The sequence below is a fragment of the Tribolium castaneum genome, chromosome 9 (assembly GCF_031307605.1).
Source record: "Tribolium castaneum strain GA2 chromosome 9, icTriCast1.1, whole genome shotgun sequence".
In the NCBI taxonomy this organism is placed as follows: Eukaryota; Metazoa; Arthropoda; class Insecta; order Coleoptera; family Tenebrionidae; genus Tribolium; species Tribolium castaneum.
The window spans coordinates 11,377,734-11,393,592 of NC_087402.1; the positions used below are offsets into that span (position 1 = coordinate 11,377,734).

The window sequence follows — 15,859 nt, forward strand, 5'->3', positions numbered from 1 at the left end:
TTTATGGGGAATACTTTTGAAACTACACGGTTTTTAAAGATTAAGACACTGAGTTAAAAAATATCAAAAAAGTCACGTCTTGTTTAATAAATACGCTATTAATACAAACACAAAAGTATAATTTCAAATCCGCCTAACAAATTAAAAATGAGTTATTTTACTTTACTTTTTACATCAGTCTATATTATATTTTTGCGAGAAATGCTTTAAATTTATTGAAACAATCGCATAAAGGTTTTTTCGTAGAAAAACACTACTAAAATCACAGGAAATCTCATAAATGTTGTAAATAAATGATCATAAATAAATTTGTTTAAAGAGGCAGATGTACCTAACATATTTTTTGCATTATTTCAAAACAGTTTTACTTATTAAGTAAATTTCTGGTTAAAGAACGGCGCCTTTAATTTTGAAATTTTTAATATTTTTGAAACTCATTTCTAATTTAGTTTTCTTTCAATTAAAAAAAACACATTTTAGATTTGGTTTTTAAAAGTAACGTCTGTAGACTTAATTTAGCGCTTTAACTTAATGTTATGCTTGTCTATTTTTTTTTGTCAAAATATTTTTGCTTTAGTGCAGTTTAGATTTTCACTAAAAATGTTCTTAAATTACCAAAAAATAAATAAAATAAATAAATCTACGCGAAGTTGAGGTGCAAGCATGTATTGTTCTTAAGAGTTTGAGCCTAAAACACCTTAGTAAAATGTTGATGAATAACAAACATACAACTTCTTTTTCTTTTATTTTGAAAGCCGACCTAGGCTATGAAAAAGTAATAATAGAAGTAACATTGGTATCCATAATGATGATGTAGATTAATTTGGAGCGCTCATCTCAAAACGGTAGTTAGACCGGACTTAAAATTTTAGAATACCTAAACACTATCTCGGTTATTAAAAACATTTTATTTAAAACGATTTAGGCTAAAACTCTTAAAAATAGTGCTTAGAATCTCGTGTTAAAAGGAACGCCTTAACTTTGCGAACATCCGGTTCTAATACTAATGATTTTCCACTTTATTTTGGCACATTGTCGCTGAAATCCTAAATTCGTGGAAGTAAATACATTTCTTTTTGTTTGGGAATTTTTTGATTTGTTTTTTTAGAATCTTTCGAATTTAGTGTAGTACTTTGTATCATCTTTGCCTGAATATGGTTCCGTAAGGTATCGAAACGTCTCAACGTTAATATTTTTCTTAACGTACTAAAAACATAAATTGTTAATTTCTCGTCCAAAAATGCTTCATCTTTATTAAAGCAATCACACAATGGATTTCATTTTTGAGTGTTTTTTAATTTAGTGGATTTTTTTATAGAAAAACGTTTTCTTTTCAGCAAATAATACAGCTTAATTTAGTTTAATTTTTTTTTATTGATTTTGAAAAAATCTTTCCAATTTCTAAGTTTATGTTTGAATTATCTATTTTCCTAAATATGTAGAACGTCATACTTACATTTCATAGTTTAACGATTTTACATTACATTTTTCATCACAAAATCCTTGGTGCCGGTCTTCGAAGAAAAAAACAAGATGGCAAGAAAATTATATCTCGTAACACAAAAGTGTGAATGAATACAATGTAAATAAACATAAAAGTAATAATCCGGTCAAACGTATGTAAACTAATCTTATAGTTTGAATTCAACGATAATTTTTATTTATCTTCATAATTTTTACTTTGTTTTTGTTTTGTTTTCACGTTTTACTTTTACTTATCGTTGAAACAATTATGTTGCTAACTATACAGATATTATTATTTATACATGAAGAGGCAAATATAAGAAATATATAAAATATAAGAAACTTTTTTATTTTTCTTGTAACTTATGTCTAATTTTTTTTTGATAAAAATTTTACATGAAATAAAACATTTGAGACCTTGATATACCAATTTTTAATAATATTTTTTGATATACCAACAGTAAAACCTCTCAATAACGAACACAGATGGGGAATTTTTAATTGTTTATTGTAGAGAGATGTCTATTAATGGGAGGTAGGAAATTTTAATATAGGTTGTGTTACGTTTCCACAAAAATGTCCGTTGTGAAGAGGTGTCCGTTATTCGGAGTTGTTCGTTAAGGAAAGTTTCACTGTACTTATTATAGCGCTTAAACATAATTGTATGCCTTACTGTCTTTTTTTTCAAAATATTTCTGTTTCTGGAAGTTAAACTTTCATTGAACAATGTTCACAAATTTATACAAAAATTTAAACATGTTTACCAACTACTTTCTACTTTATATTAGCACATTATTCTCTCAAATTTTTAAAGCTTTTGCTGAAAAATTAGATCTTAAAGTTTTTGTTAATTTAGGAATAGAACAGAATAGAAATGAATTTTGCTTTATTCGTGATAAAAACCATAAATGGCGTTGAACATGTCTACTTTCTGGTTTCGAATTTAGTTGTAATTTCTTGTTAAAAAACGCACTAAATCTATTAAAGCAATCACACAATCACAATTTTGGATTTATTTCTTGATTTAGTTTATCTCAAAAATACGCTATCATATTCAAATATTTAAATGTTGTAAGTTTATCGTTAAAATAATTATGTTTCTAAGTAGATATTCATACAATAAATTTTTTGAAGACAAGAATATATAGATTTTTTCTGCGTTTCGACACAATTTTACGAATTTTTAGTGCGTTTCCTAAGTAACAAGTGTCCATCTGACTAAAATCCTGCACTTTTAATTTTTTTTTCAACTTGTTTCTAACTTCTCTTCCATTTTTTACATTTACAATTTACAAAAACTAAGATATTTTCAATGTGATATAACGGTTTTACGCTTTGTTTTGATTCACAAGTTATAGCATTTTAAAAAGTAACGTGTTTAAGACGTAGTTTAGCGCTTTAATTCAATTTTATGCTTTTCTGTTTTTTTTGTCAAAATATTTTCGTTTTTGTGAGAGTCAGACATTTACTAAAAATGTTTCTAAATTATCAAAAAAATAACAAGCTGATGGACATCTACAGGGTTTACTTGAACTTAATGGAAATCGTCGTAGAATTTTTCCACCACTTTGTTAAGTTCTCAGCAAGTTTTATGAAAAAAAGGGGCAATCTTACATATCAAAAGATAATTCAATTATTTAATGTTTTAAAATGTATGATGGATGATTTTTCAGTTTACTTTGCCACATTTTTAAGGTGTATTTCGGTTATTTTATGACTTTTTTGTTTAGTTTTTGCAGAATATTTCAAAATTAATGGTAATTTTTTTTTCAAAAATGCTGTAATCAGTCACACAAGGGACTTAATTTTGGATTTATTTTGTAATTTTTTTACTGACATTTTTTTACTAAAAACGCCCTCTTTACTTCAAACTGTTCACTTCGATCAATTTTATTTTATATTAATTGTGGAAAATCTTTCAAATGTTCTAAGATTATCGTTGAAATAAATATTTGCACAAACAAGCTAGAAAGAAGGTAAGAAAATTATTTTTCGTAGCACAAAGTGTGAAATAGTAGAAGGTAAATAAACCTAAAATTAATAGTTTGATGAAACGAGACATTATTTGTAAACTAACGTTATTGTTTGAATCCAATGATCATGTTTATTTCCTCATATGATCACAGTGAATTATAAAATTTCACTTTCTGTTTAAACAACATCCGTTGCGTCGCCAGAAACGCGAAACGCACTGAATAAGCGCCAAGAAGTTTTACGAGCGATAATAAAATCTTTGCAAAAAATTTAGTTTAGTGTCGTTCTTCCTTAGACCTCCCTGAATAAAATGTCGAAGACTTGCCGTCAGAAATTCGTCCGAATTGTGGTCTATTTTATGATTTTCAGCAACATCGTGAGTTCTTTTGTTCTTGTGTGTTGCTATCACACGTGGAATATTTTAGGTGGGAGGATTGTGCAGTATAGTTACGAGGGGAATAGCTCCATTAAGTGGTTTATTTTTAATGCTTGGTTTATTGGCGATTGCTGGTGGACTTGTATTGTTAGCGGGAGTTATTAAGGTTGGCTAATATTTTTCCACATTTCAGGATTAAAGGAAAATTTTCAGGGCAACGATAGATTTATCCTTGTCTACCTTATACTTGCAATTATGGTAATTGCGTTCACAACGGTGCTTATCTCAGTTTTAATTATCCCAAAAGTGAAAGAAGTGAAAGGACATGTGTTTGTTATCGTCTATTTTCTCCTAATCATTTGGTGGCCAATCCTCTATTGTGTCTATTTATTTTACAAAGACCTCCTCAGTACTAAAACTATGGAAGTTCCAGCTGTTGAAATTCAAACAAGTGGTGAAAAATGTGACGTTGTTGTGCATGAAGAAACGTCAGAAGGAACATCGGTGTGATGATTATTTTTATTTTTGTAACATTTTTATACTCAAATTATAATAAAAATTATGGGTAAAAATAGACAACATCCTCATTCTTTGATATGCAAAAGGCTTGGCATTATTTCAAGCTGCGTTGTTCAGTCAAAAAATGTGCAAATATCTGAGGTGCAACTGCAGCAAAATTTGCGTTAATTTCGGCGGAATTGTCGATATTGTAAGTGATTTTGTAAAATTTTCAATCGGTTAACATTGTCTCAACTTTTGAGGTCACAGGGATCATAATTTTCTGTTTGAAGGACTTTATTATTCCATCGTTTTATTCGGAAATCCACAATTATGTTTTACTCGCAGTTGCTTGCTTTTTAACACTCAAAGGATTTTTCTTGTTGCTTGTGTTAAGTCTGGTCAGTCTATAACAAAGTTTTATTACAACTAATTGTGTTTTTTTCAGAGAAAAAATTTACAAGTTCTAGTCCTAATTTATCTGGTCGTTACCACAATATTTTTATTGTTGGCGAAATTTTACATTATTTATTGCGCTATTCAAAAATTTAATGAAGTTGACCAAAACTATTCACAATCACTCAAACTGCACCACAATTACATTCTCATCGTAACTTTTGCCTTAGTTTGTCCCACAATTTTGATGCTAATGTGGCACATCCAACTCTATTTGTATCTTTTTTATCGAACGTTAACTCGAAGCTAGTCAAATTAATTTGGCACATATTTTCTGTAGCGTCACACATAATCACGACAGATGTTCAAAATTTAAAAATAAGTCAGTGTGGCGCTGCTTACTTACGAGGACAACACAATGAATTGTTGTCACACCAAAGTTTGGGCTTTCATAGCTGCTGCTGTTAATCTAGTAAGTGGATAATCGTCAATTGCTTGTTTAAAAAAATTGCAAAATTTTAGCTAGTTGGAGGCTTGACTTTAGGCGGTTTTATTTATAAAGTAGTAGTTATCAAAAATGGGCGAATTGGGATCATTGTCATCATGTTTTTAATGAGCATTTTACTGATTTATAACGGAATTTTGCTAATTGTTGGGATAGTTATGGTGAGTTGTTTTTTTCCAATTTTTCGTCACAATCACTTGTTTCAGGTGAATCAAGTGTACGTTTTGTTATACCTAGTGCTAAACTGTATGAATTGGTTAGTGGTGACTTTTGTGATTATTAAAGAAATCTCCCACAACATAGCGTTCGCCGGATTTTTAATACTTGTGATTATTATGACTTGTTTAGAATTAGTTGTTTACAAATTTTATAAACAAATGTGCAAATTGGAAATTAGAGACACGGAAGCAGGTCGTGGCAAAAACATATTTCAAAAATGATTTTGTAAACTAGCCAATTTTTTGTAATTTTATTCCACATTTCATTAAATTAAAAATATGTTTTAGTGTAATTATTTGCTGTTTGTTGTAAATGTGTAGAAAATATGAATTAAATGTATTAAATGATTGTGTTCAGGAAACTGAAGTAACTATCAACCATGAAGTTTTAACTTCGATCACCTAACATCCGTCCTCAAAATTAATCTAGCATTTTTTATTCCAAATCAATAATCCAACAATAGTAATATATCATACGTGTTCCATTTAATGGTTTCGTTAAGATATCTGTAAGCATTTCTTCTAAAGGGCAATATTAAAAACTTTTTTCGTTATTTTTTCATAAATGAAATAAAATTTAGTATTAATGTGCTTGCCTCAGTTACTAAATTTTGCAATTTACTAAAATTTTAAACAGTTTTGATTATCTTTAAACATTATCAATTTAAACTTTTTATGCTAAAATCAGTAAAAGCCATCAGTAGCTTTCTTAACCACAAAGCTTCTTTTATGTAAGTTTTCAGCTTTTGTTGAAAACAAAGTAACAACTTCTTGTTTTCTACTCGATCAGCTGGTTATGCCACCAAAAAATTTTAACTAATAATTACAATCTCATTTTCTGTCTGTTTTGTCTCTACTTCAATCAGCATAAACAACTAATTAAATTTCAATATAAAACGTTTTGTCTTTATATTTTGTTAATTGTAAATATATAACAAAATAAAATAACATTTTATTTTACCCAAAGATTGATTTTCAGTTATTTTCTAATCTTGGTTTCTGTGGTTGAATTTTGTCGATACTTGCTGTTAAAATATCATCAACATAATTGAATAAATAAATCCAATTTAAAATTTCCCCTTTTAAATCCAATATTTTCAAACATTTCACTAATTTTTTTATACCAAGATCTTGCTTGAAACATAAATCCTTTTTTTTATTTACAAACCAATTTTTTTCCTAATACCACACATCTGTTTTTTTTCTTTTTTGCTATTACCAAAAAAGTAATTAATGTCGTTTGTCGAACTGCAGGCGCGGGTACTTTATAATAATCATAATCATATAATAATTTTGAAAGTTTCTTTGTGCAACATGTCTTGCTTTAAATTGCATCTTTCTTTGTTTTTTGGACTAATTTTTAATTAACTGCTTTTTTTCTACAGAAACTTGCTTTGTACCTTGCTTGTGGACCTATATTTTTTCGTCAAAAGATTCTTTTATTTTTAATTTTATTTGTTTAATTTCTTTCTTCTATGTGACGTTTTACAACTTTAATTCTTTCTTGATCTTATTCCTCTACATTTTTCTCTAGATTCTTGTAAATTGCATTATTTAACCATCTTTACTCTTCCGTGAAGAAATTATTTCTATTTCCACTTCCCTATTAACTTCTTCAATTCCTGAATTATGTAACAATGTTTTCTTTTTCATGTCATTATCTTCCACAATCTTGTAGGTCTATACGCTTTTGATCTATTTTTTCAACCAACAAAGATTAATTTTGTGGCGGGTTTTTGAGTTTTCAAATTTGTGTTTTTTTTTACTTTTGGTCAAGCGGTGCTCTGCCAACACTACAATTTATTTGTGCATAAGATCCTCAGACATAATTTGTGAGAAAAACCATTTTCTGGAGAGAAAGAATTTGCTGTCATAAAAACTCTAATCATTTCTAAACTAATTTAATATTTATTAAAATAAAATAAAAATTTGCAAACATGAATACGTTAAAAAAATATAAAAAAGATTATAAAATGAGTAAACTCTCTGAACTTATATGAATTACAAAATTTTTACATTTCACATCAAATTTTAGGATTTGATTGAATCTCAAAAGCATTTTATCATTTCTAACAAATTTCGGAAGCAGTACAGAAAAATTATCATTTTACTATTATAACTAACAATTAATAAAACCTAAAACTTATTCAGAGAGAGACTGAAGCATAGAGACATACATTTAGTATGTATACATTTATTGTGATTATTACTTTAAAACAAATCATCTTCAAGTTTTAAGTTTTACAATTCATAATTCAAGTTTATCCCGGTCGAGTATGGTTAAAGTTATAAATTCATCTTGCAATGAATCAAACTTACGTGATGATTATGTTTATTTTTTCTTCAAAATGTCTTTAACTTTGTCCATATTCATCTGAACTAATTATTTTTGGCTTTCTTTCAAACATATTCTTAACTTTTTCTACATAAATCATTTGCTACTTCTAACGGGTAAATTTTTGTTTATTGTCTAAAATCGTTAATAAAACTTCCTAAAGCTTTTATAAATTTTAAAATCTTAATTTGTAAGCAAAAATATTCTCCTGTGTTAGAAAAACATAATTTTTTACTTTTTAATGCATCTTTTAAATAAAAGCTTTTTTTTAAAAATACATTTTTAATTTTTTTATTTAACATTTTAAACATTATCTGTTGTAACCTGTAGTAAATTTGTAGATAATACGAAATAAAACTATTAAACCACTTATTCAAAAACTGGAAATAACTATCTACAATAAAAATAGTATGTTATGTTAACTTCGATCTTCTGAAACTTTTTAGTCTTTTAATTATTTTATCATTTTTAAATGCGCCAAAAGGTGTACACAGAGCGCCTGTCTGGCGCCACATGAACTCTTCCTTTTTCAGCATATTTTCAGTAATGATCAACACTAAAGCCGCAATTTCGCGTTTAAGAGTGTGTGCTTTTATTTTGGTATTCATAACACCGGTAAGCAAGTTAAATAATTATTTATTAATGTTTGTTTAGATTGCAGGAGCTTTACTACTTATGGTTGCATTAATACAGATTTTATCACACTTGAAGGATGGATTACTTTTTCTAGACATTTATCAACTCACTGTTCCTGTAACTATCGGAGTAATACTCATAATTAGTGGATTGTTATTACTTTTCGGTTTAGTCCAGGTATTTAGTGACGATTATTTTTCAATTTAATTTTTCCATTTCAGGAAAAAGCAACGTGGATTTTTATTTATTTGACTGCAAGTAGTCCGAGTTTGGTCTATTTAATGTGTGAGGCCGTTTCAATGCAATTTTTAGACACACATTTTAAAATTCCAATGGTCATAGTTGTGGCTTTTTTACTGTGTGACCAGTTCTGTGTGATTATATTTTTCGTGTTTATGATTAGGAAAAAAAGGACTGAAAGCGTGGAAAACTTAGTGATTTTTTACAAATATGGGTACTTAAATAGCACGTTTTCTAGTAGTTTTTCTTTGAGTGATGTTACAAGTGTTTGAAAAATAATAATAAAAATTGGTGGATGCGCCGGGTGATTTTTTTATTTTGAAAATCGATCCATTTCCAAGGCGCCAAGAAGTCTGGCGTCTCGTCCCACCCAATCAAATCTCTCAGTTTGACTCGTCTCCTGTACCAAAATGCCGAAACATTTTTGTGTTTGTATTAGTTTGAAAAGTGGGGCGATTATTATGTCTTTTTTGAACCTTGTGAGTACATAAAATGTTAAATACAGAAAACAAAGTAAAAATTTTAGCTAGAAGGGGCCGTGTTGGCTGTGTCGGCTATAATCGAACTTTCGGATCTAGATGCCAAAGAACGTTTAAATTCCATGACTAGGAAAGTAAATATTCTTGAAAATATTTGTAACAAAACTGAAATTTGTAATTCCACGACCATACATCATTATAAATATGGAGATGAAGTGTCGGGGCTTGAGGGACATGTTACTCTATTTTCAGTGTGTCTTGCAGTAGGGCTTTTGTCCATGTTCAATGGAATTTTGCTTTTAGTCGGGATTATCAAGGTTTGTTACCAAGTGTTTAAATACATTTTTTAATATTCGATTGCAGGCGAAGGAAAAATACGTTTTGCTGTACTTATTGTTAGGTTCCACAACGTTGTTCATCGTAATTATTTATAGTGGAATTTATATGTTTAAAAATGGGGTTCTTTTCCTCTTGTTTTGTTTTTCAGGTAATTAAAATGAAAATGACGCGTCTATTGCGGAACTTTCTTTCAAAGGTTTTAGCACATTTTCTAGCCAGAAATTTAACTATTTCGCAAAATTTCATTACAAATAAGCCGTAAAAAATTGAAAAATGGGCCGAAAAATGGTAATATTGTCTTTTTTTTTAAGTTTAAGTTCATTTTTTAGGTCAAAACGAAACGTTTTTGATTAATTTTGCTAATACGTATTCATATCATTTTAGTATAACATTCTGACCTTAATTTTGCAAGATCATGCTATTAAAGCTTTATGTCATTTGTTTTAATCGATTTAGATTTAGTTTGTTTTTGAACGAAATTTCTTCAAAAATAAACTGAAAAACCATGAAGGATATGTTATTTTTATATTTTTTAAGCAAGTAAACACATGTTTAAAGTTACATTCTCAAGTTTTTGTGAGAAACAAATACACTAAATTTAGTCGATTAAAACATCATTTTACTTTTATTGAATGTTTTGACACTGTTTATATCTAGTACAAGAAAAACAAATTAGACGGAACTTTGCGTAAATTTAGCATTTTTCAACTTTTATTTTTTTTTAATTCCCCTAAAAATGCGTGAAAATTAGATTGTTTCAAACAGCTTTCAATAAAAGATGCAAGAACATTTTACAGCAATAAATTATGGTCAAAAGTAATTGTTATTTCTGCCTATCTTGAGGATTTAAGCAGGTTTTATTAAAGCTAAAATCTTATTTTTTTTATTCAAAATTTGCTCAGAGAGACGGAAAAAAACATCAATTCCAATCTAAAGTTAAATTGTTTTTACTTTTGTTGAGCACGTTTTTTTATCCAGAAACGCAATTTTTACAAAATTTTTGTTGAAAACATTTGCAAGAACTTCTCAAAACACATCTAAAAATTACAAAGTAAACGGAAATTAATGTTAGTTTTTCTCGATTTCACTCGTTTGGTCCACCATTTTGTCAAAATAAGCCGAAAAACAACACCATTTACTTACTTAAAAATGATGATTTGTTTTTGAGTTAAACTTTTAGGCTTAGAGATGTAATTAAAACGAACCGAAAAATTACTAAATTAAGTCTAAAGTAGGTACATAATTTTTGTCTGTTTTAAGTGTCACATTTTTCAGCCAAAAACGGAAATACACGGTGTTTCACATTATTTTACAAGGCCTGCGCCTGTAAAGTGCCACCAACAATACATATTCCGAAACGAACTTAATTAGAAATTTAAAAAAACTGGATAGTCATCTTTATTTTGTTCACACTTTCAAAAAATCACAATGTTTTTAGTTAGTTAGTGATTAAGATAAATATATTAGAATAATATTCGTGCCGTCTCTTGATAGAACACATTATAATTGTTTGTGAAAAACAGAAAATTATGACTAATAATGAAACAATCATTATTCTGACAACTACTGTAATGGGTTTCTAAAAATTTAATAATTTTTTTGGGTGCATACATTAGGCGCAGGTCTCCTAAAGTTATGTGGAACAACCTGTAATTCACAATATTTTATTCAATCTAAACTGATGTTTTTATAATATTAGGCCGAATTGAATTAGGATGTTTGGTTTTTTTGAGTGATTAACACAGTTTTCCCTCTAGAATTATTCAGCTAAAATTGACATATTTTGAATACTTTGCTAAAATCACTAAAGATCGAAATCCATATTAATTTTATCTTGTTTCATATAATTTAGTTCGTTTTTAAACCTAAAACTTATGCATTTTTAAGATTTTGTCAAAACACATTTTAAAATTAAAAAATAAAATAAAACTTATTTTATTTTGCCTGTTTCACTTAATTTGTTTTTTTGTTTTGAGCAAAATTTCATCAAGAATAAGCTAAAAATGACAAAATTAGTCTTTTAGTTAAACTATTAAGTTTAGAAATGTAGTTAAACAAATCGAAAAATTTACCAAATTAGGTCTAAAATAGAAAATAGGTATTTAAGTGTTGCTTTTTTTGTTTAGCATATTTTTCAGCCAAAAACGGAAATATTTCAGAAATTCATAAAATTTGGCCGAAATGAATTAGAATTGTGTTTTTTTTCGAGTTTTCTCTCTCTCTTTCGCTAAAGTTGACCATAGGTTGCAAAGATTGAAATCGATATTACTTTTATCCTGTTTTACTCAATTTAGTTCGTTTTTGAAGCTGACACTCATTCATTTTGTAAGATTTTGTCACATCACACTTCAAAATCAAAAAACAAAATAAGACTGATGTTACTTTGTTTGTTTCACTAGATTTTGTATCTTTGTGAGCCATATTACGTTAAGAATCAGCGAAAAAATTGTAAACTTTGGTCGAAAAAGAGTTACTTCTACTTTTTTAAAGCTTTTAAACACGTTTACACGTTTTTGCGTTCCATACCTGAATAGACCTAACTGAAAAATCACCTAATTGAGTCAAAATTCAAAAATAGCATTTTTCAGTTTCTTCTATTTATTAGCACGTTTTTGATTCAGAAACGTAACCGTTTTGTAAAAAATTAAAAATTTGTTGAAGAATTTAATTTGAATGGTATTCTAAAAAAATTAAATAAGAATCTATGTTTGTTTGTTATTCGACAAATTATAATTTCACCTTAATTTTTTTTTTCATCAAACAAAAACAATTTATTTTTGAAAACAAGCAAATTTATTTGTTGGCCTTTTATTATAGGCGAAAAATTTGAAAATTTATGGACGCGTCATTTGCAATTTTGTGTTTGTATACAATATACAGGGTGAGTCATTGATATGGGCGTGCCCGATTACACCTACACTGTCAAAGATATCTAAAGAAATCAAATGGCACTGCAATTGGGAACTCAAAGTGCACGTACTAAATTTATTTTGTTCTATACAGGGTTTCAGTTTTAGAGTGCAGATTTTAACATAGTTTTTTTAAATGGCACTCCTGTATATTTGAACATATTCAAATTTACACTTTATTAAGATTTATAAATTAGTTTAGTTTTTGCAATTTATTTTAACCGTTCAAAAACTATTTAATTTGCGTCTGCAGGCACATTGTTAAAAAATCACAGAGCGCTTGGTTTTTGGGATATCAAGTTAGGACTTTGTTCGTGGGTAAACAAATGTCTGGGGTATCCTACGGCGACAAAATCATACATTTACATTTTACATCACCTTGCTCGGACAAATTCATTTTGGTAAACTTTGAAGAACTATAACTTAATTTTTTAATGTAGCGTGCTATGAAAAACAACACATTCTGCCACATTAATGTGGAAATGGCATTTATAGTGTCATGTTTTAATTTTATTGTGAAAATGAATTTTTCGCGTAAAATGCATACCTATAAATTTTATCGAGACATGAAGTTTAATAAAATTTTGACAATAATTTATTTAAAAAGAATGATACAAATTTATAATTGAGAAATAAGAAAATAAAAAACTGAGGTATCACAAATCAACAGCGAAACATATTACTTGCAATTACAAAACTGTTTAAAATGACGACTTTTTTAAGCAACAAAGTAATACATTGGTCAATTCTTTTTAAAAATTTACCGCTTCTAGTGTGGTATGATTAATTCTACGAAAAGCTTTTATAATCTTTTCTTACATGTTTTCTCTGGTAGTGCCGTGTTTTTTTTCATTTTTATTTAATTCAATAATTTATTATCAAAATTAAAGTTTATATCTCGATGGGATTTGTATGTATTATACATGAAAAATTCATTTTCACGACAAAATCAAAATATGACGCTCAGTCTGATGTTGTTATGTCAGAATTTATTGTTTTTCATGGCATCCAATGGCATCCATCTTGGTATCCAAGAGATTTTATTTGCATTTTTCAGAAAAATCGAGTTATCTCTTAAACATCAACTTTTGGAAAAAAGTTAGGAGGTAAAAAAAGATGTAAAATGAGACGCTGAATAATAATTAGTAATAAAATACAGAGGGTGCTATTTAAAATAATAAAGTTATGGTCCTCCAAAGTTTACCAAAATGAATGTGTTACAGCATGGTAATGCTATTATAATAATACAATTGATAGTCTTGTCACCGAAAGATACCCCCGAAAGTTCTTTATACACAGACAAAATTTCAACTCACTATCTCAAAAACCAAACGCACTGTGATTTTTAAATGTGCCTGCAGACGCACAAAATTGTAGAAAAAATTAAATAACTTCTGTACGGTTCATGCACATTGCAAAAACTAAACTAATTTATAAAGTCTAAAGAAGCGCACATTTAAATATGTACTTATATACAAGGGGTGTCATTTAAAAAAAACTATGTTGAAGGTTGTACAGTAAAATGGATCACTTTGCAATTTGCAAATGCACTTTGACTTCCTATTTACAGTGCCGTGCCATTTGATTCATTTCGGTATCTTTGACAGTGTAGGTGCAATCGAGCACGCCCATATCACTGACTCACCCTGTATTTACCAGTACTTTCATTAATTCAAGTCTTATTTTAGTCTTCATGTGTTATGGACAAGTATTTATGTTCTATTTCTACGAAGAAGTCGCCGAATACAACACTGTTAAATCGGGAGTTATCGAAATATCGTACAATGGTGACCCGAAAAGTTACGACAATTCTGCCGTTGCTGCAGATGGGATAATTGATAACACAGCAGTTTAATCACATTTATTGCTTTTGCAATTTAAAGATTTTGCTTCAGAATTTGTAGAATAGTTCAAATTGTTGAATGCCACAATAATTAAAACATTGAAAAAACAAAGTGTTTTATTACATTATTATCCATCGAATTGCAAGACAATCACTACATAATTAATAATATCTGAGATAATGTCAAAAAAGGCTCTTCTGTCTACTGGTGACCCTTGCGGAAGGCGAATTGTGGGCGCTAAATGATCGACTTGTTTCAAAAATTGTTTCATAATTTTCGTTTTCTTTAGATTGCGACACAGTTGTGGCGTTTTTTTCGGCTTCTTGGTTGGCTCTATCACACGAAAAAACAAGCACAACGCAACCAACAATCAAAAATTTGTTCCACAGAAGGTAGCAAATGGCTTCGGCTACATGAAAATTTAATCCTGACGACTTCAGTAAGTGGATAAAGTAAAGACCTCCTACTATATACAAGGCTAACATTTTGTACATTAATAATATTTGCCAGCCGTAAATTGTGCTAATATTTTCCATCAGTTTGCTCAAAACATAATGAGTTTTCATACAGTTTGTAATTTGGTCCACGTCGCAAGTTTGTGCCATTTCACGATGTAAAATATTAAATCTCCTTTCGATTTTTGTGGCCAAATTGTGGATTTGTAATGCGAATAATTGAAACTTGTAGAGAAAAAATAAAGGCACTAAATTGTATTTGTAAGCAGCCCATCCCAAACTTCTGTTTCGTGAAAAAATGTCCCAGCTGAAGGTTAAACAGACAACACAGTGGACTGAAACGTGTAATAATTTAGATCGGTTTGTTTGAATGTCGATTTTTTTCACTGAAGCGTTAATTGAAAGCTGTTGTTTTCTGTTTAAAATGTTTGCAGAGAGTGTGTTTATTACAGAAATTCCGACAACTAATGCGTCACCCATTGCATCCATAATGCCACTGGTTAATTCCAGTTTTGGGTATGTTTCGTTTATTTTTCCCACAATGTCCCATAAATACAAGGCCAGCATTGCTAGAATTGTGGAAACTGAAGAGATTTTGTGACAAATGGGCGAGGATTGATTTATTTTTAAAAAAGCCAACGTTTTGTTAGACATTCTGAACGTGAAATAATCTAAAAACTCAATTAATAAATTGTACTTTAAGTTAATAGCTATTAAGCGGATTACTCGAATTAATTCATAATTATTACAACTGGTTAAATATTGACTAGGCAACACAATATTGACCTGTGTAGGTTTAATTCAATACCTGACGACACTCGCTGAAAAGCGTCGAATTTTAAGCATTTGTTGAAACGTTTTGATCAAAAGTGTTATTAAAGTCAGTTTTTTTGCGAAATTTCGTTAAAGAGGTTTATTAAAGCACCAAATAAAGTCTAGCGATACATATTTTGTTCGAGTGTTCTAGTTTATATTTTAGGCAGACACCTAATATATCCCATTTCAGTTCATAGTAGAATTCTAACAGCACATTTGATTTTTTTGGAGTGAAAAATAAAGCACAAAATAGGAGTTTCTGTATACACTTTGAGCTAATAAAAACCATCCAAAAATTTTCAATTTGTGCTCCATTTCATTCAAAAGAAATGCCAAATGTTGCAAAATTCTACTGTAAACTGAAATGAAATATAC

The 15,859-nt window shown here is 28.9% G+C and overlaps 1 protein-coding gene across 5 annotated transcripts; it reads left to right on the forward strand.

The window, feature by feature from the left end:
• The first annotated feature begins 3,365 nt into the window (after nucleotides 1-3,365).
• On the forward strand, nucleotides 3,366-14,318 carry LOC103312867 (uncharacterized). Of its 5 annotated transcripts, none has more exons than XM_015979594.2 (8): nucleotides 3,366-3,814; nucleotides 3,864-3,980; nucleotides 4,028-4,523; nucleotides 8,421-8,579; nucleotides 8,624-9,121; nucleotides 9,169-9,438; nucleotides 9,485-9,608; nucleotides 14,058-14,318. In XM_015979594.2, the coding sequence occupies exons 5-8, from the start codon at nucleotides 9,053-9,055 to the stop codon at nucleotides 14,222-14,224; spliced, it is 630 nt and encodes a 209-aa protein (XP_015835080.2). In that variant the 5' UTR covers nucleotides 3,366-3,814; nucleotides 3,864-3,980; nucleotides 4,028-4,523; nucleotides 8,421-8,579; nucleotides 8,624-9,052; the 3' UTR covers nucleotides 14,225-14,318. The 5 variants fall into 5 exon arrangements, with proteins under 5 accessions (XP_015835080.2, XP_015835082.2, XP_064214794.1 ...); XM_015979596.2 differs by lacking the exons at nucleotides 3,366-3,814; nucleotides 3,864-3,980; nucleotides 4,028-4,523 and adding exons at nucleotides 5,042-5,180; nucleotides 5,231-5,374; nucleotides 5,420-8,381; XM_064358724.1 differs by lacking the exons at nucleotides 3,366-3,814; nucleotides 3,864-3,980; nucleotides 4,028-4,523 and adding exons at nucleotides 5,042-5,180; nucleotides 5,231-5,374; nucleotides 5,420-8,366.
• The last annotated feature ends 1,541 nt before the right edge of the window (nucleotides 14,319-15,859 follow it).

What these genes read in the sequence shown, in the direction of transcription:
- LOC103312867 (XM_015979594.2), top strand. Translation starts at nt 9,053, where the DNA reads ATGCCGAAACATTTTTGTGTTTGTATTAGTTTGAAAAGTGGGGCGATT. An exon ending in TTATGTCTTTTTTGAACCTT is followed by an intron (nt 9,122 to 9,168) that starts GTGAGTACATAA and finishes TAAAAATTTTAG; the next exon opens with CTAGAAGGGGCCGTGTTGGC. An exon ending in CCTCTTGTTTTGTTTTTCAG is followed by an intron (nt 9,609 to 14,057) that starts GTAATTAAAATG and finishes GTCTTATTTTAG; the next exon opens with TCTTCATGTGTTATGGACAA.